General features: G+C 35.1%; 4 protein-coding genes across 4 annotated transcripts; 1 reads left to right on the top strand and 3 right to left on the bottom strand.

Moving 5' to 3' along the window:
• Positions 1-805: 805 nt before the first annotated feature.
• Positions 806-3,779, bottom strand: LOC104241682 (G-type lectin S-receptor-like serine/threonine-protein kinase At2g19130). Its single transcript, XM_009796625.2, has one exon. It carries the CDS (start codon positions 3,669-3,671, stop codon positions 1,206-1,208), a length of 2,466 nt encoding a protein of 821 aa, XP_009794927.1. The 5' UTR covers positions 3,672-3,779; the 3' UTR covers positions 806-1,205.
• A 7,975-nt stretch (positions 3,780-11,754) lies between these two features.
• LOC104236087 (uncharacterized) lies at positions 11,755-14,566 on the bottom strand. The gene is made up of 4 exons (XM_009789954.2): positions 14,188-14,566; positions 13,556-13,764; positions 13,253-13,360; positions 11,755-12,838 (listed from the first exon to the last, which is right to left on the bottom strand). The coding sequence occupies exons 1-4, from the start codon at positions 14,477-14,479 to the stop codon at positions 12,161-12,163; spliced, it is 1,287 nt and encodes a 428-aa protein (XP_009788256.1). The 5' UTR covers positions 14,480-14,566; the 3' UTR covers positions 11,755-12,160.
• Positions 14,567-18,293: 3,727 nt separating this feature from the next.
• Positions 18,294-20,840, top strand: LOC138872944 (protein FAR1-RELATED SEQUENCE 5-like). Its single transcript, XM_070151367.1, has 5 exons — positions 18,294-18,330; positions 18,503-18,707; positions 18,857-19,407; positions 19,583-20,193; positions 20,397-20,840. Exons 1-5 carry the CDS (start codon positions 18,294-18,296, stop codon positions 20,838-20,840), a joined length of 1,848 nt encoding a protein of 615 aa, XP_070007468.1.
• Positions 20,841-21,527: 687 nt separating this feature from the next.
• On the bottom strand, positions 21,528-26,801 carry LOC138872943 (uncharacterized). Its single transcript, XM_070151366.1, has 11 exons — positions 26,571-26,801; positions 24,946-25,773; positions 24,637-24,840; positions 24,316-24,447; positions 24,128-24,233; positions 23,959-24,039; positions 23,762-23,842; positions 23,067-23,193; positions 22,362-22,398; positions 21,860-22,305; positions 21,528-21,774 (listed from the first exon to the last, which is right to left on the bottom strand). The coding sequence occupies exons 1-11, from the start codon at positions 26,799-26,801 to the stop codon at positions 21,528-21,530; spliced, it is 2,520 nt and encodes an 839-aa protein (XP_070007467.1).
• Positions 26,802-27,164: the final 363 nt, after the last annotated feature.

Below are 27,164 nucleotides of genomic sequence, written 5' to 3'. Positions count from 1 at the left end.
ATACAAAGTGATACAATAGGGGTCCTTAAAAACCTTTATGTGATATACACGATATACAACGTGATATACACATGTCGTAGTTGGATTTTGAGGTCTGTAATTTTATCTGAAACCAGTCTAAATCACTTTTAATCTTGCTTAAATTTTGTATATAGCCCCGTTTAGGTATTTTCAATCAATTTCAATCACACTCACTCGTTCAACCCAACCAAAAACAAAAAGAAGAAAGAAGAAAAACAAAGTTGAAATGTATTTTTTCTCTCTTGGTGTTTGCTTATGATTTTCTCTGATGTTACCTTTTCATCCCACTATTTTTTTGCATAATTTGCAAGAATTTTTGCTAAACTATGAGAGCGAAAGAGAAGAGATAAAGAAGAAATACAAGGAGAGAAAGGGAGAGGGAAGCAGTGAACAAGAAGAGAAGTGAGCCATGAAGGGGGGGTGGGGGGAGGGGAGCAGACGGTTTGGGGCCAATTGTTTGAGAGACAATATATAAGAGAATAATTTTTTTAGGATTTGGCTATATAATGCCAATTGTTTGTGGCTATCTTGTCAAACCTAATATAAGGCTCAAAATATTGCCAATTCCTATTATATGTTGTCACCTGGTGCCATTTTATTGGAACTTGCAGTTGAAGGGCTTTTGGTTGGAGCGTTGGGAAGTCTTCGACTTAGGCCCAACTGGTCTATTTACCGGGAAAATTCACAAATAGGCACTTTTCGTAGAGTTACAAGTGAACCTCCAGGATATTGTAGAATTTAAAACTCCAAGACAGTGATATTTCTCAAAGACAAGGTCGCAGAGTTGCCGGTGAACGCTATTTCTCATTTACCGCTCCTTCATAAGGAACAAAAAGAAAAAGAAAACACAACTGCTACGCCTATCTGTAATAGAAACTAAATACTAATCCACCAGTTTGGGTAGTTCCCTTGTTGTTCATTCATTTCTTTTATTGATTTTAAAGAAAAAACTTTAAAGTTCAAGCAAAATGTGAATAAGTTAGTTAGATGACACAGGTTTTTAAGGCCATACAGAGGCGGGGGCAAGCGTTTATCAATGTTAATAGTTGATACAAATTACCAAAAGCATGAAATGAAACAGAATAACAAGTAGTGAACCCAGCAGACGATGCTAGGGCTAAGCAATAATTGATTATACAGAGCTAAGCATAGGTATTCGAATTAGTTACCAATGAGAGCCCTCTTCAAGACCTGGAATTCATAGACTCCGTGGTGCTTTTGGATTGAGATGTTGCACTTGAAGTCTTGCTTTGAGCTTGTGAACTAGTCTGGCTCGAGGATGATTCAGTGAAGAAAACTATGTGCTCATCGTTGTCTGCATAAACTTGAAGAGAGCGTGGGATAGGAGGCAAATTCACCTCCAAAACTCCTTCAAGAATCTGAACAACCTGCCCCATTGAGGGCCTTTGTAATTCATCATCTTGGATGCACCAACATGCAACTTTACATATTCTTGACACCTCCTCAGCGTCAGCAACTCTCTCCAGCCTATAGTCCAATAGGCTAAGGATGTCGCCTTCATCAGCTAATACACGTGCAGCCCAACTAGGGAAGAATTTCACTTTTCCATCTTGAGACTGCTCCGAGTTTCGCCTCCCTGATACGATTTCCAAAAGCATCATACCATAGCTATAAACATCAGCTTTGGCTGTAATGGCCACCCCAGATATCCATTCAGGTGCAAGATAACCTCTTGTTCCTCTCATAGTAGTAAGCACTCTGCTAAAGTCGCGCCCAACAAGCTTTGCCAGGCCAAAATCTGCTACTTTGGGGCATAATTGTGCATCAAGAAGGATGTTTTCAGGCTTTATGTCACAGTGTATAATGCATTCCCTGCACTTCTCATGGAGATAAGTCAAGCCTCTAGCTGTCCCCAGCGCCACCTGGTACCTTGTTTTCCAATCCATAACATCTGACTGCTTCTCGGTAAAAAGATGTGAATCCAGGGAACCATTTTCCATGTAATCATAAACCAGCAGCTTCTTGTTACCTTCAGAGCAAAATCCACGAAGGCGTACAAGATTAACATGTTGGATTGTTCCGATTGTGCTGACTTCCGTTCGAAATTGCTTCTCTCCCTGGTTGATGCTATCGAGCCTCTTAACCGCAATAGCAGATGAATCAGACAGTTTCCCTTTGAAAACAGAACCAAAACCTCCACCCCCTAACTTCTCTGAGAAATTTTTGGTAGCATGTTGCAAGTCTTTGTAACCAAATGCCACCAATGAACCCTCCACTGTTTTTCCACTTCCAACAATATGCCTACGTCTTCTCTGGAATATAACAAAAAGAATGCCCAAAAGGACCACTACGATAGCAGCAGACCCCAGAGAAACACCAATTGCAATTCCCTTTTTACTCTTGGATTTTGGGATGTCAGATGCAGCTAATCTGACAAAGATCGTCTTGCCCTTACCCTCATTTTGTGAGAATTGCTGCATATCCAAGAGCTCACTGTTCCAAATTGAGCACGAATTGTCATAAGAATAAGCAGTGCAACTGCAATTATTCAAGCAGGTTGATTGACATTCTTCAGTGCTCCCAGCAGCAACAGGTTGAAATTTTTTAGGTACTTTCATCTGGGTATGCATCCAAAATCCATCTTTCTCCCCGTTAGTGTTGCCACATTGCAACTTCGTTTTCCTCTCACAGCCTCTAGAATAATCATTTTGATTCCAATCAGCCTCTGAACTGTGCTTGAAACCATCCAAACAATTACAAAAGGGCTGCAAGTTCTCCCGACAGGTAGCAAAGGGTCCGCAATAAGCATAAACTTCACATTGTGATCTTGGTTGAGACCAGAACAGATTCCACTGATCTGAATTAGTCAACCAAGTGAGTTGCTTTATCTGTCCAGAGACATCCATAATGAATCTTGAAATGGTAGAAGGATTATTAACAGAATATGTAAAATAGCTTTCATTCGGCTTGTCCTCATAGCTAAAATTGTAAATATAGTTGGCCCTCATCTCAGGCACCCCACTGAAAATTTGGCCATTCCATGGTCCACTGGTCCAATATTGCTCAGTTCTATTCCACCTTATAATATACTGGCTACCATTTGGATCCAGCTCAAGAGAAAACAACCCAGGTGAAGGATCTTCCAAGCTCTTCCATGATGTAAGGAGCTGCTTTCTTTTGGTGATTTTGTTGTAAGAAAGTTTAGAACCAGGCAACCAAGTATTGCCAGGGATATCAAAACTTTGCCAAAGGGGTGGTGTTGAATTAGACCCATCTCTCAAGATTAAATTACCATCATCTCGGAGAACTGCTACCACAGAATTGGACTTGCTAGAACTAATATTTGTGGACCAAATTGAAGTATTAGACCCATTAACCAGTACCAAATTACCATTCAAGATTTTTAGCTCTGCAGAATTTTTATCAGAAACTGGTGTTTCCCTGTTTGCAACCCAAACAGGAGTTTTTTCAGTCACTTTTTTGTACCATATGCCTATGTAATAGTTGGAACTATTACCTGGTCTGAAGAATCCCAGCACAAAGTTCCCACCTGAAGAGGATATTGTTTGGTCTCCAGAGAGGGATTGATTTGCAGAGATGGTGTCAGCTCCTAAGGAGAGATGGGTTTTGAGAGAGAAGCATAAGCACAGCAAAGAAAGGAATAAAAAAGAATTGTTTTTGTTGTCCATAGCTGCTCAGAGCTTACACAGAGGACAAAGCTATTATAGAACAAAGGAGATTTGCATATATATATTCTTAGTAGAAGCCATTCTTGAAGAATGGGTCAGTTCTTCAAAATGGACAACTTTCATATGACTGCTGGAAAAGAAAACTTTTGGTCTGGCGTCAGAGTCAACAGGGCAATCCTAAATTGACTTTATTACCCTTAATCATCCCTCTCCATAATCCAAAATTAAATAAAAGGAAGAAGTACTTAGAGAAATAATTGACTTAAAAAATGTTGTTTAAACAGGAGGACAAACTAATTTTCACTACCAATTAAATGACGAAAATGGCCGAGGGTCTATCGGAAACAGGCTCTTTATCTTTATAAGGTAAGAGTGAGGTACACGTACACATTCCCCTACCCTACCTCATTTATGGAAATACACTGAGTTTGTTGTTTAATTAACGACGAAAATGAAATTTTCTGCTGACAATCATACCATATTTACATTCATCACTGTGACATTTTCTGGTGAAAATTTTACATCAGAGTCTAAATAAAATTCACTGTCATATTGTTTAAATATTCAAAATTGACCTGATTTACCTTGCGTAAATTCCAATTAGAGGGTCAAGATATTTGATCAATCTGCTCATATTTCTAGGGTGAGAACCCAAAATTAACCAAAATTCTTGGCGCACCATAATTTTCAAATATAGAGTCCATAGCAGACATAGGATATTCTGTTGCCGGTCCAGATCTAATAGCATTATATTCCAGACAAATATTTAAATTCGTGGTACAACATCAGAGTTCAATTATGACATAGCTGAACTGGCGAAATGTTTCATCTAGAATGAGTCAACCACTAAAATGGGAATATGTTATTGATGCAGAATATCATGAGGTGTGAATTTGTTTTTTCAACCATCAGCTAGTCCTAGCATTTCATTTCACAACAAATAAATTAATAGAAGTATTTCTCTTTAAAATATGAACTATGAGCAATCCAGGGAGGGGGCATTATAGTCATTCTATTAACAAATGGGAAAACACAGCTGGAAGAGTCTCCCACGTGCTATCTATGAGGACGAAAAGTCAAGGCTCTTGATTTTTCGTATTCACCCATTGTAGCACTGGCAAATTAATGGAGATGGTTCAAAGTTACACATGACAGGCACCTAGTTTAGCTAAATCCGATAATTCCATTGGACTAATACATCAAACATTAGCATTAACCATGATTTGATAAGTCACTATCAATTTGAATAAGTCTCAGCCACCCATTTAACTCTTAGTGGAGAACAATAAATGCTGAGCCTACAACCTCTCAAGTGTATCCAAATATCCAGTGCAGTAGTTTTTTCTTACCAAATACTCTCCCGTTCACTTTTATTTGTTACGCTTTAGTTTTCACCCCCCTCGAAAAATAATAAATAAAGTATATAATTTACTATAGTACTCATATTAAATGGTGTACAGTTTTAATAGATTTGAAAAATCATTAAGAATGAGTATTTAATGTTAAGAGCAAAACAAGAAAAACAATATATTTTTCTCTTGATATGCGAAAGTGGACAAATAAAAATAAAAATATATTTTTAAAATAGTGACAAGTAAAATTGAGTATGTGAAACATCAAATTATTTCTAAAACAACGCGCTAGAAATTGAGTATCTGTATTGATATAATTGATTTATGAAACACCAAATTAATTGATTATAGTAATTGATTTACCAAATATCTGAAACACCAAATTGTCATTAATTGATTGTCCAAGAAAGCAATGAATACCTAGTAAACGTAACGAATAACGATTAAGTTGCTACTGGTGGGCAGTACTCCCACAATTCATTGGCCAACCATCCACATCCACTTTCCCATTTCGTGCGAATTGGGTACAGAAGAAGTGGACAATACGTAATACTTGATCCAAAATTAGTATTCATTTATATAATTAAGAAAAAATTTATTTATTTTTTAAAATTATTCTTATATACGTATTTTTAAAAAGTTATTTACTCTTCATATTTGAGAAGAGAAGTGTTACTATAACTATTTTGCAATATTTAATGAAGGGTGGTTTAGTCACACTAACTATCTTCGTCTAGAGTTAGTATTTTCTTAATGGATGTGCCAAAGCAAATTGGTAGCTTACAATGGACCGGAGGGGTACCAAATTTTTCCAACAAACATTAATTTCAATTTTGGGGGAGAATCATTTCACCATTTACTTTGATTACTTGGGCACCAACTTTAGAATGTAAATAAATTCAATCCCACCTAGGGCTGCTCGGTGGGCGGGCCTGAACCGGACCGGATCGGGCCCGCGGTCCTAACGGGCCTGGTGGGCCGGTCCTGGGTGGGCCGGTCTTGGTGGGCCTCCTGAGCCCGTCACGGGCTGGTCTTCAAGGTTGAGCCCACGAGCCCGGGACCGTTTAGCCCGGGAACGGCAGGTGGGCCTGGGCCGGTCCTGGCGGGCCCAACGGCTATTTTGTAAAAAAAAAAAAAAAATTAAAATTCTCCAACGGCCATATTTAAAATCTAGCCGTTTGGGCTGAAAATATGACCGTTTTTAAGTTTAAAAAATGGCCATTTGACCCTCAAACTTTATTTTAACCCCAAACTTTATATAATTACACTTTTCCCCATTTCTCAACTATAAATACCCCCTCATTCTTTCATTTTTATTCATCAATATCTCTCAATATCTCTCAATCTCTCTCAATCTCTCTATTATAATTACTTAATTTATTGTTGAAATTTCGTGAAAAATTGTGAAGTTATTGAATTGAAGTTTTCAAGTGTTCAACGATTTTCAATTTTCAAGAAGTTGTTCGGCAATCCGGTAAACTCGTTTCAACTCTTACGTTTTTAGAATATATTTTTGTGTGGTTTAGTTTGCATAATTATAATTAATATGGCATTTACTTTGAAAAAAATGTTTGGTAAAGGAAAAGATAAAACCGGTGAAAGTAGTGGCCAACCAACTACCCTTCCCCCGGCTCCCCGACCTAGAAAAGATAAGCAAGTTGAAAGTAGTCGCCAACCTAGACGTCCTCCTCCTTCCGTAATTCTTGATAGTGATCACCCTTGTTTTCAATTTACCGATAGTGAATTTTATCATAATGTTGCACCAGGTGAAAGATTAGATGATGAAATTATGAATGCTCTTTATCCTAATGAAACCATCTTAGAAAATAATGAGGAAAATGAGGATGATGATGAAACCCAAGCACCGGATTTAGATGATACACCTACTAGTCCTCTTAATAACCCAACTGATGCACCGGTCGACCCACCTGTAGAAACTCCTACTTTTAATAGAGAACCTGCTAAACGCCTAGAAACATCATTAGTTTGGAATTTTTTTACTCAAGTAAGAGAACAAAATAAGGCTAAGTGTAAAACTTGTGGGAAATTAATGTCGCATAAATATACTGGAGACCGTAGCGGCACAGGTAGTTTGACTAGGCACATAAAAACACACCCTAGAGATAAGGCTAGATTTTTTCAAATGAAAGCGCAGCTAGAGGGGACAAGTGTAGATTCTGCGGTTAACCCTAGTACAGGTTCAAATCTAGTTCAACCAGGAATTAACACTGTCACCGGAGGTATTTTATATTACGATCCAAATAGAGATCGTGAAGAATTAGCAAAGATGATTACTGTTATGTGCTTACCTTATACTTTTGCTTCTAATCCTAATTGGGTTCATTATATTAGAAGAGTGTTTAATCCTACTTATAAAGGTTGGCCTCGCGCAACAGTTAAGAGTGATATTTATAAATTCAAACATGAATATGAACAATATTTGCGGTATTTATTTACTCATATACCTAATCGGATTTCTATTACTACTGATATTGGTAGAAGTGGTAATGATTGTGATTACCTAACTGTTACAAGTCATTGGATAGATGAGGAATGGATAATGCAAAAACGCATAATTGCATATAGAATAATTAATTCGCGTCACACAGGTAAGTTTATAGCTAACACTGTTGCAGATATTTGTAGATATTTTTGCTTTAGCGATAAAATAATGGCAATTTCAATGGATAATGCTTCTAGTAACACCAGTGCTATAGGCATGCTTACAACAACACTAAATCCTGCATTTACTAATATTTTCCATGTTAGATGTATTTGTCATATTTATCATTTAATTGTCGGTGATGGTATGCGAATATTAAACATAGAAATTGAAAAGGTTAGAATGGCTCTTAATTGGCTTTTTTATTCAAACCGTAGAAGTAGACTTAGAGAGTATTTTAAAAAATGTGATGAATATGGCCTTAGAGAAAGAAAGGTTCCTAAACCTTGCCCGACTAGATGGAATTGTATGTACGAAAGTTTAGTAGTAGCATATGAATATAGAAACTCAATTAATGCAACGTTTAATTCTCGGGTAGGTGGTGAGGATGATGATGAAATGCTTACCACTCAAGATTGGACTAATGTTAAAATTCTTTTAGATTTTTTAGAACATTTTCAAATTGCTACAAATGCATTTTCTGGGCAATATTATCCTACTATTTCAAACTGTTTAGTTTATATTGCAGCACTATCTGATTTGTTTGTTGAATTTAGTGAGGGTGGGGATATTTATGAACTTGCTATAAATGAAATGAAACAAAAGTTTAAAAAATATTTTTTTCCTATCCCTCCTATTTATGGTCTTGCTGCAATGCTAAATCCTACAATGAAATTGGGAGGTCCTCATTTTTGGTATTCAAATATTTATAAGGCTTTAGATCTTTCAAATGAGGAAATTGCGACACTTGCAGATGCAAAAGCTTCAATTAAGATTAACGCTCAAACAGTTTATAATGCTTATCAACTTGCCTTAGAGCATGCTAGGCCAACTATTCCAACCCCTACTTCGTCTAGCTCACAATCCTCTAAAAGAGTTGCGGGCTTAAAAGCTCTTAAATCTTGGACGGAGTTCAGGGGGTCTCAAGGTGAAAATTATGATGAAACTTCACATCTAAATGAGCTTCAAGTTTATTTGTCTCAGGGACTTGAAAAGGAGAATCCAGACGGCTCTTTTGATCTTTTGGAATGGTGGAAGGCAAGGGAAAAACATTTTCCTGTTCTTGCAAGGATGGCTCGGGATATTTTATCAATTCAAGCTTCAACTGTTGCATCAGAGAGCGCTTTCAGTCAAGCAAGACTGCAAATAGGTGATCATAGAGCGTCTATGAGGGATAGCTTGGAAAAATCAGTATTGTTTAGAGATTGGATCCGCTCGGAAAGAAGAAACTTTGGAATTGCAGAAGCACAACCGGCGATAGATGAAGCTTATGAAGAAATGATAGCGGAACTTGCGGAGGATTCGGCTTCGCCCGGAAGTGGTGATGAACAAGCTTCTTTTCCACCACCACCAACGCAACCTCCTCCGAACCTTGAAGGATTTATGAGATTTGTTAGAGATAATACATAGAATAATATGTAACTTGTATTTTGGCACATCTTCCTTAGTTTTTTTTCCTTCTAATGGTGGTATTAGTACCTTGTTGTGCTCATTCCATTGGGGGAAGGATGACTAAGAAAGATATGCCATTTTTTGGTAATAAAATTTATTGCTTCTACCCATGAGCTTCTTTTCGCAATATTTCTTTGTCTATACTTAGAATTATTTATAAGCTACAATATATACATAATATACAATATATATACTACAAGAAAATATATAAGAGAATATATATACATAAGATACAATATAATATACTACAAGAAAATATATTATGCGAAAATATATACATAATATACAATATATATACTACAAGACAATATATTATGCGAATATATATACATAATATACAATATATATACTACAAGAAAATATATTATGCTACAATATATACATAATATACAATATATATACTACAAGAAAATATATTATGCGAACATATATACATAAGATACAATATATATACTACAAGAAAATATATTATGCGAATATATATACATAAGATACAATATATATACTACAAGAAAATATATAAGAGAATATATATACATAAGATACAATATAATATACTACAAGAAAATATATTATGCTACAATATATACATAATATACAATATATATACTACAAGAAAATATATTATGCGAACATATATACATAAGATACAATATATATACATAAGATACAATATATTATGCGAATATATATACATAAGATACAATATATATACTACAGGAAAATATATAAGAGAATATATATACATAAGATACAATATAATATACTACAAGAAAATATATTATGCATGACAATTTACTGTTTTACTATTGTTTTGTTATTTTCTTTTTCGTCAAGCACTTTAATAATTAGATATACATATATACTACATATATATTTTTATATAGCCATGAACTACAAGAAATTGTCTTAAAAAAAACCCGCTAGGCCCGCGAAGCCCACGAGCCCGACCCGTTAAGCACAGGACCATGTGGGCTTAGGCCCGTCACGGGCCGGTTCCACCCATTGAGCCCACGAAGACCGGGACCGCCAGAGCCCAGGACCACGAAGCCCGGGACCGCGAGGCCCGGCCCGTTAGGCCCACTAAGGCCCGAGACAAAATACAGCATTAATCCCACCTCCCCAAAGACCATTTTTTTCTATATGACCAAAAAACTTCCCAATTCAGCCAAGGTGAACTTGCTTACACTGTCAAATCAAAATCCGAATTAAGGAGGATTACAGTATTCATCCTCAATTTGCTCAACATAAAGATGAGACCAAATGGATTGCGGTAGCTAATATGCAAACAATTCAAATGCTATCTAATTTCGTTTCATCCAGAATGGAATAATTGATAAAGATGTTACATATATAATCAAAATTGGATGGCTTAAAATTTACAAATCAAGCATTTTAATCTTAAAACTAATGAAGCGATTTCCTACAAGAAGGGGCCACTCTTTAAGGGAGATAGAAGTCCAAGACTCCAAGCTAAAGGATGCTAAGTAAAAAGGAGAAGGAAAACTCTGAAAGAAATTAAATTTTTTGCTATACTGCTGAAAAGGTAGTCTTAATCAGCCAAACCAGCAAAAGTTGACTACTAGAACTTTTGTTTTTCCACAATTACGCTGTAAATTCATGCAGCAAGTAATAACACCAGTCAGTGTCAACCAATGAGAATGAAAACACACCTTGGAACCTCAAAAGACTGATTATGAAGGACAAGAAGCCGCAGTCTCCTGCACTACCTGATTGTTGGAAGATTATATCTTAGGATTCATCCAGAAAGCAAAGACTCAGTCCGATATCAAATAGCTACATCATTTTCTCTTCTTTTCTTTCTTTCTCATCCAGAAGGATACTTGCAAATCGCAAAGTACTAGTTCAAAATAAAGTTTACATTAACCTGCTGTATGTTTTCCTCTTTTTTTTCCAAAGGGACAAGGAGGATTCTTTAATTTCGTTACTTGCATGCGAAAGGGTAATTTTCTTGTGGTGTAGTAGAAAAGAATATTTATATATCACAGAATATGTAACTTCTTTTATCAACAAATATCATAAAGAAACATTTGTCACCACCCATGCACAATGTATTAACATATTTTATGCATCAAACAATAGTTTACAAAAAGAGTATGCATTTGTCAGGCTAAAAGAATGTACACTTCAACGCTACTCGATATAAGTATTTAACTCAACTAAAGAAAGAACTGTCAACTGAACTCCCTTCAAACCAACTTGATCTGAATCAACAACTAAATGCCTGCTAAAAGAAGTTCACAAAGACGAAGGAGATATCAAATGATTTTTCATGTAAGAATTCCTATACCAGAATTTCTAGTGAAGCATCGGGTCTGCAACCATACAAGGTTGCACACACCAATCACCATCAACTTGAATGATCGGCTAGCAATTCCTGGAGGTCTCGAACTTCAAGAGAGAGAGAGAGCCAGAAACATCCAGATGAAGGAATTGCTGAATACAAGCATAAATTATCAAAAAGAAATAGAAAGTCACATTCAAATGTGTGAATTATCTTTGAGGCAACCTATCAAAGAAAATTTTGAAGCAAGTATCAAAGGTTGTTTCAAGTAACAATACCTTTGCGTGAATGTAGACTCTCCCCCCACGGGAATTCTGGGGCCAGTAGCAAATTATGCAATCTGATCTAATATACAAGCAATTGAATTCTCGTAACAAACAGGACAGATCAAAGAGTATAATTTGCTCTTAATTCTTCTAAGGACGACGCATTTGTACATGAAGAATAATCATGTTAACACAAAATACAAAGATATTTACCTTGTTCACAAGCCTTAAGAAAAGCTTTACAGAGTAATATCTGTCATGTATGTGGAGACCGAGTAAGAAAATGAACTCTTGAACTCTTCTAATTTTCTAGAAGATCTAGATATACAAGTCATAATCTAAGATAAGATTCCTTTTCTGCTTCTACTGACTCTTTTACGGTGGAAGGAAGTTCTACATCATTACACACAATGGAATAACTTCAGAACCTGTGTATTTAAAAATAGCTAAGGTTAATCAGGATCTCTGTCCACAATCTTTACTCCTTGCCTCTCTCTTCTCAACAACCTCACCCTACTTACATGATTACCTGTACTAAAAATTTGTCTTATTCTCCTTTCCCTCCCTAATGGCACTATACCGGTGTCTCCAAAGGGAGACTTTGCATGAATAACTTCAACTTTTTCACATCCTTTACTTCTCAGCTTCTGAAATAAGAACTCTGACGCTTGCTGGGTCCGACAAAGGTGTCCGAAGTGGTAAAGGGGTTCCACATAAGAAGTAGATGAAGATACAATGCCTTTGATATTAATTGGCTTGAGAAACTCAACAAATTTTTGTAACTCAGGAAAGCATGAGTGATCAGAATATGGAACTGTATATATGTACTTATCATAACTCCCTGCAGTTAATGAACCTCCATTTGTCTTGCTTGTGCTAATGGGGGTGGTAATATCTGTGTGCCACGTAGATGAAAAGTTGTCCTTCCCTCTGGCAGATTTTTGTGCCCACGGGAGACCAGATGGCATGATCCCTATGGTTGGACATATTGCATTCAGTCCCTCCAGAGTTTCAATGTTAAAACTATAACGAGGAACAGCACGAATCCTTGTTACTGAAGTTTTAGTTGTAAAAATGTCATGGAACCCAAGAAGATGCATAATTTGTAAGCGTTCTGGCCACACCCAAATCTGCAAGACAATTGAAGAGCAGTTGAAGCATAAAGCTTGCCAATGGGACAGCAGTTTCCAAGAGCAAAGAATGAAAGGAATCTTTTTTTTTTTTTGGGTAATGACACAATTATGCTATCCAGAAGAAAACAATCTGAAAATTTACTAACCAGTTGTCACTTGAAATTGCGATTTTTAGAACAAGAAATAAATATTTAACCAAGGAGAGAGATATGCCCATCTACTGGTATCAGGTATCCTAAGTTAGTATTTCTACCTCCAAACAATAGAATATGGAAACTTCTTGCCAGGAATAACTGCATTGCTACTGATCATAAAGATAAAGTTGTATAATTCTGGTAAACTTTGGGTGTCTCATAATATTGACTCAAAAGAAATAGTAGCTCTGATTATTTCATATAGATAGAAATGTACCTTTGTTTTCAGGACACGTGATATATACAGCAGAAGATTTTCTTTCCCCAGTGTGTCAACAGCGATGACAATATCATGATTAGGATGACTAGATATGATGCTTAAAACCTGAAATCATTGATCAGAAATTAAACCAATCTATTAGTGCTCTATACTGTAACTTCATCAAACATGTATCACGTTGGAATTAACAGCACAATTATTAAACAATTTCTACAAGTTGGAACTTTGCAGTTTGAGATTGAAAAGGGAATTATAATATGACATGAGACACAAGGCCGATTATGATTTTACAAAATGTACCTGTCTAGCCGCAACTTCACGAGAAGGAAATGAGTATGTAGGGTTACAGTAAGTATTATCCAAGTAAAGCATGTCAAGCTGTAAATCCTTCAGAGCATTAAGCAGCATGGTCCTTCCATTTTGTGCTCTTTCACTTGTTCTCTCCCAACGAAAATCCCCAGTATAGAGCGTGCAGCCAAATTCACCACGAAACAGATACATCATTGCTCCTGGTATCAGTGTTTTCACTTTAGTGGACGAAAAACTCAGAAAGACCGCTAGCAATTTAAGCTCAAAAAAAAAAAAAAAAAAAAAAAAAAAGGGGCAATTAGTAATAATACTCCATGCGATATATTACTATAGTCGTAGTATCAATATCTCTTAACAGTTCAAAATTTTGAGAAAAGAACATATGAAAATGGGTCAATTCATTTGTCTATGTAAAGAAATAAAGACAAACTTAGAACTAGTTTTGTCGGTGAACATCTATCCGCGCGTAAATTGCAACTACCCGTTGATGTTATTCCAGCAGGGAGCTATAGAGATTAAATCACATAAAAGCTTGAAACGCATGGGAAATTAACCAAACACATGATGAGCAAAAAAAAGAAATGACAATTGACAAAGCGGTTGATCGTATTTCAGGGATATACCGGGGCAATGATGAGCATCGATGGCCATGAAATAGACAGTAGTAGAAGAACCAGAGGAAGGAGACAGTAGAGAAACAGAGTGCCAGTGACCAATTTCAACAATGCGAAGGAGAGAAAGGTCGAAGCCTGGGAATTTGATAGGAAAGAGCTTAGCAGTAATACGTGAGCAGTAAAGGGGTCCACGTGTCCAGTTCGGAGTGAGTCCACGTACGTGGTCGGCGTGAAGGTGAGTTAGGAAGTAGACTTGGCTTCCCCTGCTCCAACGATCCACTGATATCATTCCACTCTCCATTGTTCCGCTGCTTCAATAATGGGAGATTGGGGAACAAAGAATGAGAAATTGAGCAGTATTTGGTTTGGCGGGGGATTGTGATTTCAAACTTTAGTGGTGGCGCTTTTTTACAGGGAAAATTCATATCATAAATAATTATTTTATTAATCATATGATATGAATACCATTGTTAGGCTTCTTTTTTTTTTCTTTTTCAGAAGACCATTGTTAGGTTTATTGAAAATGTTGAAAAGGGCAAGGTGCTTGTATTGATTTTTGAAAGTTTAGATTTAATCTAACTATCGGAAATTAATGAGATCGATATTACAAGATTGGATATCAAATTTGGATAATTTTTGAAGAAAAAATTGTGTCGATGAAATTTTTGTACAAGTCTTGATTATCCATCATGATTTCTGAATAATTTGTACCAAAATTGTGACATAATTTTGAACTGAAGTTCTGATTATACCCTATGACTCGTGGCAAATGCAAGTAAGTCCATGTGTCATAAACTCCTGGTGATCCACTATGATTTCTGTATATTTTGTTCCCAGGTTATTATACAATTTGTCTAATTAAAGACCTTATGATCTCATAGGACTTGTGGCAACGCAAGTCTTTGCTCATTCATAAAAGAATTATGATGATCCACTATGTCTTTTTCCAACAGCCTGTTTGGACATAAAACGAAATTCTTTTTTTCCAAATTTTTTTTACTTTTTTCTGAAATCAGTGTTTCTTCATAAAAATTTTAATTTTCACTTAAAGATGCATTTTAGAAATTGTTGAAAATTTGAAAAACTCCAAAAAGCTGTTTTTCAAAATTTCAAAAATAATTCAAAATTATATTCATGTCCAAACACAACTCAAAATTTCAAATACCATTTTTAACTTGAAAATCTTTTTCACCCTATTTTGAAATTTTACAATTCTGATGTTCAAACGCCCACTAAATAGACCCCAACTTTATTGGGATATTATTCACTTCCCCTGGCATGGGCTAGATATGATGCATCTTATTAGTGCCCATTTCAGAACATTAGTTTTCGTGCTAATAAACAAGCCGTAAATACGAACAATAATAAAACTCTCGATGATCTGCTATGCACGGAGGGAATAATATTTGAGACCAAAGTTGGTCGCTTTTTTATGATTAATAATAAATAAATAAATAAATAACGTATTTACATTTAGAAACCAACTTTGGTCGCCAAAATTATATTATTAAAATAATAAAGCGATCAAAGTTGGTCGCTATAGTCTTTACCCGGAATATTTGGTCCTTTTACTTTAGAGACCAAAGTTGGTCGCTAATTAGCGACCAACTTTGGTCCCTAAAATAAAGGGACCAGCAATATTGCGACCAGGCATGTTTGGTCGCTTTTAAACCTATAAGCGACCAACTTTGGTCGCTTTTTGTGGTCGCTTTTTACCGGATTTCTAGTAGTGAATTCAAATAAGGTGACGAGTAGGGGTGTACAAAGGAAACCAATAAACCGCACCAATTCGATAATTCGAGTCAAACCGAGAAAAAGAACCCGACTATGATTTGGTTTGATTTGGTTTGGTGTTGCAAAAAAAATCCGACCATAGTTGGTTTGGTTTGGTTTTAATTAAGAGAAATTTTCATAAAGCACTATCTTTTAGTGGTAATTAGCTATCTACAAATACCATTTGCTATATTACGGATTGTAGATACGTTTTCTGTTGTTATAAGATGTATTAGACGTATTTAAGCTACTGTATTCATGAATACACTCGCAAAAATAGGCGTAAATCAGGGAAGTCCAGTTAATTAGTCGTTGTATTCGAGTGTATTCAACTGTATTCATGGTGTGAAACATGAGATTACAGCTGGACAGATTATTGTATTCGACTGTATGCACAGCGTGAAACAGGCGATTACATTGTTTTTAAACGGAAAGTGAATCAATTAGCATAATAGACTCCTAATATAATTCGACAAACTCAATTATAATACACAAATTTTGTATTTCTAGTTATAAAAAGGGTTCTTAATCGAAAAATATCCCAAAAACTTACAATCTTTAGAGAAATTATATAATACATCCGAATTTATAAATTATATTAATTAAAAAAAATATATGAATACATTCATGGTATATAGCGAGATAGTGAATACAATGAAATACATAGAATACAGCGGGATACATTGAAATACAATAAAAAATAGACAGTGAATACAATGAAATATAGCGAGATACATTGAATTACAATGAAAAAAAAGATAATGAATACAATGAAATACATGAAAATACAGCGTGATATGTTGAAAATACATTGAAATATATTAATAGAAAATCAAGTTGTTCAGTCCCAAACTCCGTCGTCTTTGTTCAAGAACAAATCCTAATTTTCGACAAATCTACCGTCGAGCAAAAACCTTGAATCTCACTGTTCCCACCACTGGAACCATATAACAGAAGTCAAGACGATAGGTGGTTTCTTGAATTTTACCATGATTCGCTTGTTCTTAGGCTTGATTTCACGGACTATAATATCTTGGTTGTCGATCGCCAGTTTGAAATACTTTTTAGTAGTAACGCTTTGGTTTTTTTTTCTTTCTCCAAAGAAAAAAGAGCGGGAATTTCTAGCGTTTTTGACTGGTGCGAATCCTATAATTGACTATGTATTATCAAATGTTGCGATGGCAAGGAGTTTCACTGGATATTTATGGTGAGAGGAATTTTGAGATTGAGCATCGTGTTTTCGGGTAATGGGGGAAGAGAATTGCATGTATCAAAGTAGAAAGAGAAAGAAAATAGTGTAATTGAATAGCGTATTTAGTGGCTTAGGGTAGGAGGTAACCAAAATTAGATATTTTGCTATAAACATGAAAAGGTATCTATAGAATATAATTTCTTTAAATGGTATTTATTTAAAATAAATAAAGTATTAACCTTTGCTATAGAAGGTAAAAATTCTATTGAAAAATTCGAGTTTTATTAGTTTGGTTTGGTCTTTAAATTTAATAACCCGACATAATTAATTTGATTTGATAATTATAAAATTCGAACCAATTCGACCTATATAGTCGTAACGACGAGTGTCTGTAATTGAAATCTAAATTTTGAAGGAATTTTTACCTATCTATACCATATATCAAACATTATTACCAAAAATGTTCATAATTTGTTATTTACCCATGTAGTCCACACTTTTACTACAAATTATATACCAATCCAAAAATAGGTAGATTTTGCCATTAAAAAAGCCCTAAAATGAAGGCACCAAATCTGATGTGATTCTGTCAAGGATTTTATTCCAATTTTGAAATGAAGGAGATCTATCTTCCTGATGAAGGCACCAGTTGCGTAATTCTCTCCTTCCTCAACAGAAAGAGATCTCACAAAAAACGCAATCAAATTGTACAATTACTGAAGAGAGACTATATCTGTTCTTCGTCTCAAATTGTACAAAATTGCTCTTCGTCGATATCAGTATTCAAATTGTAGAAACTATATCTCTTCTTCGTCTTTTTTCCTATCAACTACACGAAATCATGTCAAAAATCCCAATAATGCTGAAATCGAATGGTAATTGGGATAACTATGGCAGATTTAGAGATTTTGAAGTTGATGCCATTGTGGTAGATGATAATGCAAACTACGGAATTCTCAGTTCTACAATTGCAGAACAATTATCGATTGATACATCGGATAAAATTATAGAAATCAAATACATTGTGAACGAGAATTGTCCTCCAATGGAGATTAGGAATGATATGGGGGTTCGTGCTTACATGGAAACCAAAAAGGAGAATAAAAACTTAGGTTCGTATCCTTTATGTATAAGCGTAAGAGATTTCAATATGGAATTGGCAATCAACAATGAAAGCACCAGTGCAGGTATGTTTGATTCGACATTGCAGAGAGTTATGGTGTTACTATGTTATCTACAATATTACTACAATTACCTACAATTAAACTACAAAGCTCACATAGTACTGAAAAGGATAAAGCAATGTTGCTTTCAAAATTATCTACATAGAAACTACATTTATGAATTTATTGTTTGCAGGTTCGTCTGGATCCCTAAACTTACTTGAATTTCCATCCTCACCAGCTATAGAGGAATATCAAAGTGAAATAATAACTGAATCTACGCAAACATATATTGAAGAAGGACAAGTTTATCAGGACAAGCAAACAGTAGCTGCTGCAATGAAGAATTATTCAGTGATGCACAAGTTCCAGTTCAGAGTAAAAAGATCTAGTCATAGAAGGTATGTAGTTATTTGTGGATAATATATCAGCAAAATCAGTGTATGATTGAAGATAGGTGGGTTTTATAAATTGTAGTTAAATTGTAGTCAATTTGTAGTTAATTGTAGTTTTTTCATAAATTTGTGTAAATATTGTATTTCTTTTGTAGCTACTGGCTTATATGTGTTGCTGAAAGCTGTAAATGGCATTTCAAGGCAACGTCAATTAATGATTCGGCAATGTTCAAGATAAGAAGTTTCAGCCGTCAACACACATGCTGCCTAATGGACGAAACATTCATACAGCGCAAACGTACTGCAGCAGTACTTGGTAGCATGGTCGTTCCAAAGTATTGTGATCCTAAGACTGTTTACACACCAAAGGACATACAAACTGACATGTTATCCGAACATGGACTGAACCTAAGCTACATGCAAGCATGGAGAGCAAAGGAAAAAGCTTTACAGTTTTTGAGAGGGAATCCGTGTGACTCCTACAACAAATTACCCAAATATTTTTATATTCTTGAGAAGAATTATCCTGGTTCTGTTGTTAAATTGAAGAAGGCAGCAGATGATTGCTTCTTATACGCATTTGTTGCTCTTTGTACATCAATAAATGGTTGGCAACATTGTAGGCCGGTAGTAGTGGTTGATGGGACATTCTTAAAGTCAGCCTACAGGGGGATTATGCTGACAGCAAGCACCATGGATGCAGCAGGTAAATAATGGAATAATTTTGTACTTATTTTGTAGATAGTCTTTAAAATGCAGTTAAATTGTAGTTATGTTGTAGTTATTTTGTAGTTATATAAAAGAATGTAGTTAACATGTCTATATTTCTCAATATATATTGTAGTTGTTATTTAATCATATTTTATGTCTTAAAAATGTAGGTACTATTTTTCCCTTGGCATATGCTGTGGTTGATTCTGAAAACGACGCGTCTTGGAAGTGGTTCTTTGAGCAATTCAAGGAGGCATATGGTGAAAGACCTTCAATGTGTGTTGTTTCAGATAGGCATGAGAGTATACTGAAGGCAACATCAGTTGTCTATCCGGGATTGGCACACTACTCTTGCATGTGGCATATATGGACAAATATAAGGTCAAAATTCAAGAAGGGACATCTACAATTACATGAATTGTACTTTGCTACAGCACGGTCATACACTATGGATGAATTTAATGAAAGGATGTTGAAGATTGAAGAGGTAGACCTGCGTGTAAAGTCTTACCTATATGATATTGGCTATCATAGATGGTCAAGAGTACATGCAACGGTGAATAGAACTTTTACTATGACGTCAAACATTGCCGAGTCGTTGAATGCTGTAACAAAAGATGCAAGAGAGCTTCCAATATTTGATCTATTTGAGTATATGAGGACTCTTCTTGAACGTTGGACAAAAGAAAAGTTATCGAAGGCAAAGGGTACTTTCACATACCTTGGTCACAAATACAACAAAGAATTGGAAGACAACAGTACATTATCTCAGAAACTAAGGGTAAGATATTTTTTTTGGTGCAGTAGAATCAAAAAAGTACTAGCTGCAGTTTTTCCAGATTGTAGTTAAACTGTAGTCAAATTGTCGGTAATAATAGTTTGTAGATGAGCTGTAATATATTTGTTGCTGATTTGTAGGTAAATTGTTGATAATCCATTTTAATGATTGATGTATTATTATTTCTGTTTGGTCTTCAATTGTAGGTGAGGGCTTCAACAGATCATATACATACTGTGTTAGATGGTGTGAAGCGGTACATTGTGTGTCTAGAAAACAAGAAATGTAGCTGTGGACAATTCCAACTTGATGAACTTCCATGTGCGCATGCTTTGGCAGCATTAAGGCATAGGAATGAAACATACGAAAACTATTGCTCTCCGTATTACACAAGGAAGAGCCTTCTGCTTACCTATGAAATGCCAGTAAATCCTCTTCCTGATGAAGGCAAATGGGAAGTGCCACAACATATTTTGGATGAGGTAGTAAAGCCACCGGCGGGAGATAAAAGGCAGCCAGGGAGACCTCACAAGGAAAGATATAAAACATTTGATGAAATAAAGTCAAAGAAATACAAGGTGTCATGTGGTAATTGTGGAGGTGAAGGGCATAACAAAAGAACTTGCAAGAATGCGCCGAAAAAGAAATGAATATCATGTAGTTAGAATAGTTATTCAAAATAAATGTTAGTGAGCTCAAATTATCGGATTTTCTTGTGTAATTGTTTAAGTTTTTGAAGATGAATAAGAAGTATAAACATCAATTTGTGTATCTGCACTATTTATGTTTTTATGTATTCTGTCAAGCATCTAAAGTTGTCTTTTTTTTTATAGAATAGTTAAACTTTAATATTTACTGTATACAAAAAAACTGATATTAATAAAGAATGCATTCAACGTAAATTGTATCCAGATTGTAGTGAATATGTAGTTTAACTGTGTTAGAACTGTAGTCCTGTTATTCATATGTAGAGGAGTTGTAGTTAAAATGTAGTTTGACGTAGTTTAAATGTAGATAAATTGAATTTTTTTGATAAACCTTGTTGATAAAAAATGGCTAAATTATTTATATGATTCCTGTATTTATTTTATCTTTCTGCTGTGTAACAAATGACAGTTATATACAGATATTACTTGGCACTTGAAGGTATTTATAAAAATAACTTGAAGATTAAAGTCAAATTGTAAGACAAAGTTGTTGCTGTAAAAATGTAATCAGAGTACTCGAGTATAATGTAATCAACAAAAAGTGTTGTAGAAAACCAAAACGACATATTTCCTACATTGTTTTCCAATTCAACTACCAAATTTCACAGACCAAACTAGGAACACAATAGTCTATTTCTTCTTTCGTTGCACTCTAGTCCTCTCGTTTTTTGCCGGAGCACCCTTCCTCCTTGCTAGCCTGCCAGTAACCTCACTCTCACTGATTGACCCATCTTCTTGCTTCTTTGTTGCATAGTCCCACAGTAGAGCTCCATAGCGTCTACGGTGTTGGTCAATATCAGAAAGATCTTCCTTTGGGATTGCCAAATCTCCAAGGCTAACATACTCCGCAAATGCAGCCACAAATACACCACAATCGCTGCATAAGATGAGAATTTTTCATTATATAACAAATGATTAAAATAAAAAAATTAAACATATAGAAAGGGAGATTATTTTTTTACACTGAGCCTTCCTTTTGTTGTGGAATCTCAGCAACCATCCATTGTATGTCGAGAGGGTCCGTAACTGGTTTTTCGATGTATGCCTTTGTGCTCTTGAAGTTAATGTCTTTACGTTTACCATAGAAACCAGTGCATGACAAATACAGAGGGATAATGATTGAAAACTTGTCAACCAATGTCTCTACTGTTTTATGACGGTTTGCTCTCACCATGGAATCATAAACATAAAGTTGTCTGTCCTTTATGTCAAAAACTAGCAACAACCAATGGAAGTTCTCTACAAGGTTCACAGGCATGAGCACATAGTCAACAAGATCCCAGGCAACATTAGCAAGAATTCTGTACCCAAGAATATATTCTCCAACATCATCCTCGGGTTTAACAACCGAATACCTTTGTTCCGGTGGAGAACTTATGAACTTGTCATAGATTCTTTCAATCTTTGTCTTGAACAAGCAATCCGTGGTTGTGAACCTAGTATTATTGTTGGGGCCATATTTGCCTCTTTTTCGCAGATAATACATAATAACATCAATGTGCTGCCAAAATAGAATAAACATATACAATAAGGTACGGTGTAACCACACTTGTCTACAAGACAGCTACAGATTAACTACAATTTGAATTTATTAAAAACTCTAACAGATTGCTGCAAATTAGCTACACTATAACTACAGAAATATAACAGTTAGTCCAAGTACCTCACAAAATGTAATTTAATTGTAGTTTGTATGAACCATAGTGAACAAGTACTATATGTACAATTGACCCATCAGACTACAAAACAACTACACATTAACTATATTTATGCACTGTCTACATTTATTCACTATACAGAGGAACAAATGAAACATACCACCTAACTTAAGCTCCCAATAATCAGCAAGTTCAACCTACAGTTAATATTAATAGGCACAATCACAAGCTCTACAATATTACTACAAGGTAACTACAGTTGTGGTACACGGAGATTCCAAGTCAGTCAAAAGTACCAAAATTCCAGTTTGTACATACAATCATCATCACATATGATACATAAGGTCCATAAAAAGCAAAATTTCACAGCTGAGACATAAATATAGTAACATATATATGTTGTCTACAATATTACTACAATTACACATCATAGCTGAAAAATAAACTACAATTACACTACACAGCTGAAGACAAAACAGATATTGTGAATGATTATGTTCTTTATACTTACTGTGTTATTGATGACTTGTCCGGGGTGAGCAAGGTCATAAAACCAGTCCTTCTTATCAATCTTTTCACAACCAAAATCCAACCAAGGCTTGATTTGGTTATCCTTCTTGGAAAAGTAATATTTCCTCCTGTAATAACAAAAAAAAGATGATCAAATACAAAAAATTTACAAAATGAATTACAATTTTAAAGTATAAAAATGGTGAACAGACAGTGTAAAATGAAGCATTCATACCTCCTAGATACTTTATCACTACGAATGTATAACCAGTTGGTGAACCTTTCTGTCAATTCAGGATCTACATTTTCACCTATGACACTTGTGAAGGGGTGTTTGAGGTAAAAAAATTTAGGTCCAACAGATGTACTACCTCCAGAACTATTCAAAGATGTGAAAGGTGATCGTGCATGTTTTCCCGGTTGCCTTGTTCTACCGGGATAAACAGGGGTTGATTCATCTCGTATGGGCTCGCCATACATGACCAACTGTGATAAGTTTTCTGGCAGCTCAAAGTCATCCAATGTCAAACCTTTGTTTTCAATGCCTTCAGGAATAACTTTTTTATCAATGCCTTCAGGAACAACTTCAGTCACAGTCACAGCGTGAATTGGCGATTGTGGAACTTCACCTTCTGTAGATAAGTGTAGATCTATGTAGATATGAACAGTATTATGGAGTTATAGAGAATATATTACCTGCTTGTTGTGGCTCAGCCACTTCATCAATTACTGGTTCTTCCTCAATATTTCCTTGTAGATGTTCTGGTGAAACATCAGCTTGAATGAATAATTGGGAATGAGAATTGTAGATATATGTAGGAATATGTAGTTAAGGTGTAAATTATTAAAATTTTGCATAAAAACCTTATTGTAATGAAGGAATGGTTCTGTACCTGCTTTATATGCCTCAGCTGCTTCTTGGAAGTCAGGATATAAGTCAACATGTGGTTGAAAATGTTCTGGAGAAATTGTAGCTGCAACACATAGTAAAAAAATGATTAGTATAATTTAATAATGCTGTCTTGAAATTTGTAGATATGTATGCAGGAATTTTGTAGATACCTGTATTGCTTGTGCTTCCATGCAGTTGATCACCAGCATTGAACTGGAATTGCTGGTTGTTCTCTCCTTGATGTTGGTAATTATTTTTTGTTGAACTACCAGCAAACTACAATTTTGGGGAATATTTGAGACTACTTTATTCATATGTCTTAATTAGTCTTAGTACAAAATTATATGTAAATTCTTACCTTTGACTCGTCCAAATCAAACCTCTTGTTTATCACATTCATAACACCCTTCAAAGATTGATCTATGAACTCTCGAAGGCTTGAGAGTTCCTCAAAAACATCCTTCCTATAGGCATCTAACTTTACATCAACCTAAAAATTAAATATATAATTAGTTGGTAATCTTATTCTAACTGCTACAGTTACACTACAATTCAACAAACTATAATTGTTATAGATTTATACCACAAATTAACTACAATGTATAACATACTATAATTGTTATGTAATGAAGTCAAAATGTAGCAAATTATGTCAATATATTGTAGTTATTCATAATACCTGCACAATCCCCTTTTCCAACTTCATGAGCTTGCTACTGACAGATTCAATGTCCTCTTGACAATCTGTATATTTGGGTTCAAATGATGGAGAAGCAGCAGTTGGAACATGTGATGGTTGAGCACCATGTTCATCTTCATATTGAATCTTGTCTGGCAGATTAAGCACTCCAAGCTCTTCTCCAGATTCAATCATGTTTGTGAACTGAATGATGAAAATAACAGTTAATTCAAGTGACAAAAAAAATGTAGATTCAATGTAGTTATTATGAATGTAATTGTAGCATCATACAAAAGTGGAAAAAAATACCTTGATCCACTCAGGCTTGATCATCTTCTCTTCAATTGCAGTTAACCAAATCTGCCCCTTTGTAGCTGACCATCTTAAAATGCGAGGTATAGATTCAGAACATCTCGTAGCAAGCTCGGTGCTGACGGACGAGCAACACTCATATAGCCACACTTGCAAGGCTAATGAGCATCCCCGTATCAGATAAGAATGTACATGGGGATTAAGACGATGTCGGACAGATTCAATAACCTGCTTGAAGGATTTGATACCCCATGGGTATGACTCAAAATTACCAGACTCTATTAGAAAGAACATAAACTTGTCTATGAAAGTCACATGGTCTTTATCAGAAGGACAAACAAAAAATTCCAACATATAAAGAATGCACAACTTCACCGCATCCACATCGTTTGCCCATGCTTTATTAGTCACTACATTTTTCAAATGCCATTTCTCAACCCTTTCTTTGTTCGGAAAATATGTATTCATTAAAGGGCTAACATAGGTGGAAGTGTAACCATAGTCTGAAAACTTATTCACACAATTAAGACCAGTTATCAACCCAAATTCTCTCAAGGAAAAATTCAATTTTTCACCCTTAAATAGTACTGAAAAATATGAGTCAGTAGACTTTGTCAATTCATACTTCATCAGAAGATGAAGTGATTGGTTTTGCATACAGATTTTGGGGAGACCTAATAAGTAACCAAAACAAGTTTTTCTGAAAACCCTTAAAGCATTCGGAGAGAGTAAAGCTTGTATCTGGCTAGGTATGCTAGGATCACACAAACTGTGGAATCTAAGCACACCATAATCAACATTTTGTTGTGCAAAGTAAGGTCCATTCTGTAGAAAATATAAAATTAATGAACATTAGTAGTTTGCATAAAAAGGAAACAGTAATCTACATATAACTACATGACAAATACAAAATATAACTAGAAGAAGAATAGCCTACCCACACCTATAACTACAAAACAATAACAGAAGAACAATGCACGTGTAAACATTATCTACAAGATGTAACAGTTACTTCAAGTATCTCACATAAATGTAGATTAACTGTAGTTAGAATGAAGTTAAATATATGAGCTATACAGGTTACAATAAAAAATATCATATCTACAATTTAACCATCAGACTACACATCAACTACAAACTAACTACATTTATACACTGTCTAAGAGTCACAGTTCCAATTAGACTACAAAATTGAGACAAAGAATCTACAAAATTAGGACAACACCACATTTTACCAAAATACACTTGAACAATCAAAGAAGAACAATGCACTTGTAAACATTATCTACAGAATGTAACAGTTACTTCAAGTAACTCACAACATGTAGATAAATTGTATTTAGAATGAAGTTAAATGAAGCAGCAATACAGGTTGCAATGAAAAATATCATCTCTACAATTTAACGATCAGACTACAAATCAACTACAAACTAACTACAGTATACACTGTCTAATAATCACAGTTCCATTAAACCTACAAAATTGCGAAAAATAATCTACAAAATTAGGACAATACCACATTTGGCCAAAAAACACTTGAACACTAAATTAACACTTGAACAACAGATTTTTACAACCAAAATCAAACTACAAAACAGTAAGGAAACATAAATAGTCTTTACCTTTATTGAAATTTTTTCCTTAACCAATTTTGGTACTTTTTTTGAGGGTTTCTTCTTCTTTGGTTTTGATGAAGAAGGAGAGACCTTGTGTTTTTTCACAGATGGAACTTTGGGAGAATCATCTACAAAATCGTCATCTACACTCAACTCTTTCCCCTTGCGTTTCAGTTGATTGTCGACTAGTTTATCAACTCCACCAACATCAACATCGTGCAAATGCTTGCTTCTCATTTCCGCATGAATTTGTCTAGGAGATGAAATACCAGTAGTTTGTTCACTTGCATGCGTCGTTTGTGAATTTTTTGGTGGTGATTTTGGTGTTAAAACAACCAAATCAAAGGTTGGAATATCAGCTAATATAGCTTTTGATGATTTTTTTGGGGAGTGTTGGTTTTTTTCATGATTTAGGAATTGAAGACAAAGATGGAAGTGAATTCAAATCGTGGGGGATACTATCAACTGAAGGTAATTAAGTGGAGAAGAAAGTGATGGTAATTGTGGGTGAGAAGAGGTTGTACGAGAATGGAGGAAAAACTGAAGGTAAATCGTGGGGGTTGGGAACTGAAGGTAAATCGTAGGGGGTGTGGGGGTGGG

Source organism: Nicotiana sylvestris, chromosome 7 (genome assembly GCF_000393655.2).
Source record: "Nicotiana sylvestris chromosome 7, ASM39365v2, whole genome shotgun sequence".
Taxonomy (NCBI): Eukaryota; Viridiplantae; Streptophyta; class Magnoliopsida; order Solanales; family Solanaceae; genus Nicotiana; species Nicotiana sylvestris.
The sequence above is the reverse complement of the archived record's forward strand: the minus strand, read 5'-3'. Positions and strand labels throughout refer to the sequence as shown.

Bases quoted from the DNA above. Each gene is read 5' to 3' on its own strand.
- LOC138872943 (XM_070151366.1), bottom strand. From the start codon at position 26,801: ATGAGAAGCAAGCATTTGCACGATGTTGATGTTGGTGGAGTTGATAAA. The intron at 23,843-23,958 runs GTACAGAACCAT...TATTCATTCAAG, and splicing joins AGCTGAGGCATATAAAGCAG to CTGATGTTTCACCAGAACAT. The intron at 22,306-22,361 runs GCAAATATGGCC...TGCTTGTTCAAG, and splicing joins GTATTATCTGCGAAAAAGAG to ACAAAGATTGAAAGAATCTA.
- LOC104236087 (XM_009789954.2), bottom strand. From the start codon at position 14,479: ATGGAGAGTGGAATGATATCAGTGGATCGTTGGAGCAGGGGAAGCCAA. The intron at 13,765-14,187 runs GTATATCCCTGA...CACTGATACCAG, and splicing joins CGATGCTCATCATTGCCCCG to GAGCAATGATGTATCTGTTT. The intron at 13,361-13,555 runs GTACATTTTGTA...CAATGATTTCAG, and splicing joins GTGAAGTTGCGGCTAGACAG to GTTTTAAGCATCATATCTAG.
- LOC138872944 (XM_070151367.1), top strand. From the start codon at position 18,294: ATGGAATTGGCAATCAACAATGAAAGCACCAGTGCAG. The intron at 18,331-18,502 runs GTATGTTTGATT...TATTGTTTGCAG, and splicing joins CAATGAAAGCACCAGTGCAG to GTTCGTCTGGATCCCTAAAC. The intron at 18,708-18,856 runs GTATGTAGTTAT...TTTCTTTTGTAG, and splicing joins AAAAGATCTAGTCATAGAAG to CTACTGGCTTATATGTGTTG.
- LOC104241682 (XM_009796625.2), bottom strand. From the start codon at position 3,671: ATGGACAACAAAAACAATTCTTTTTTATTCCTTTCTTTGCTGTGCTTA.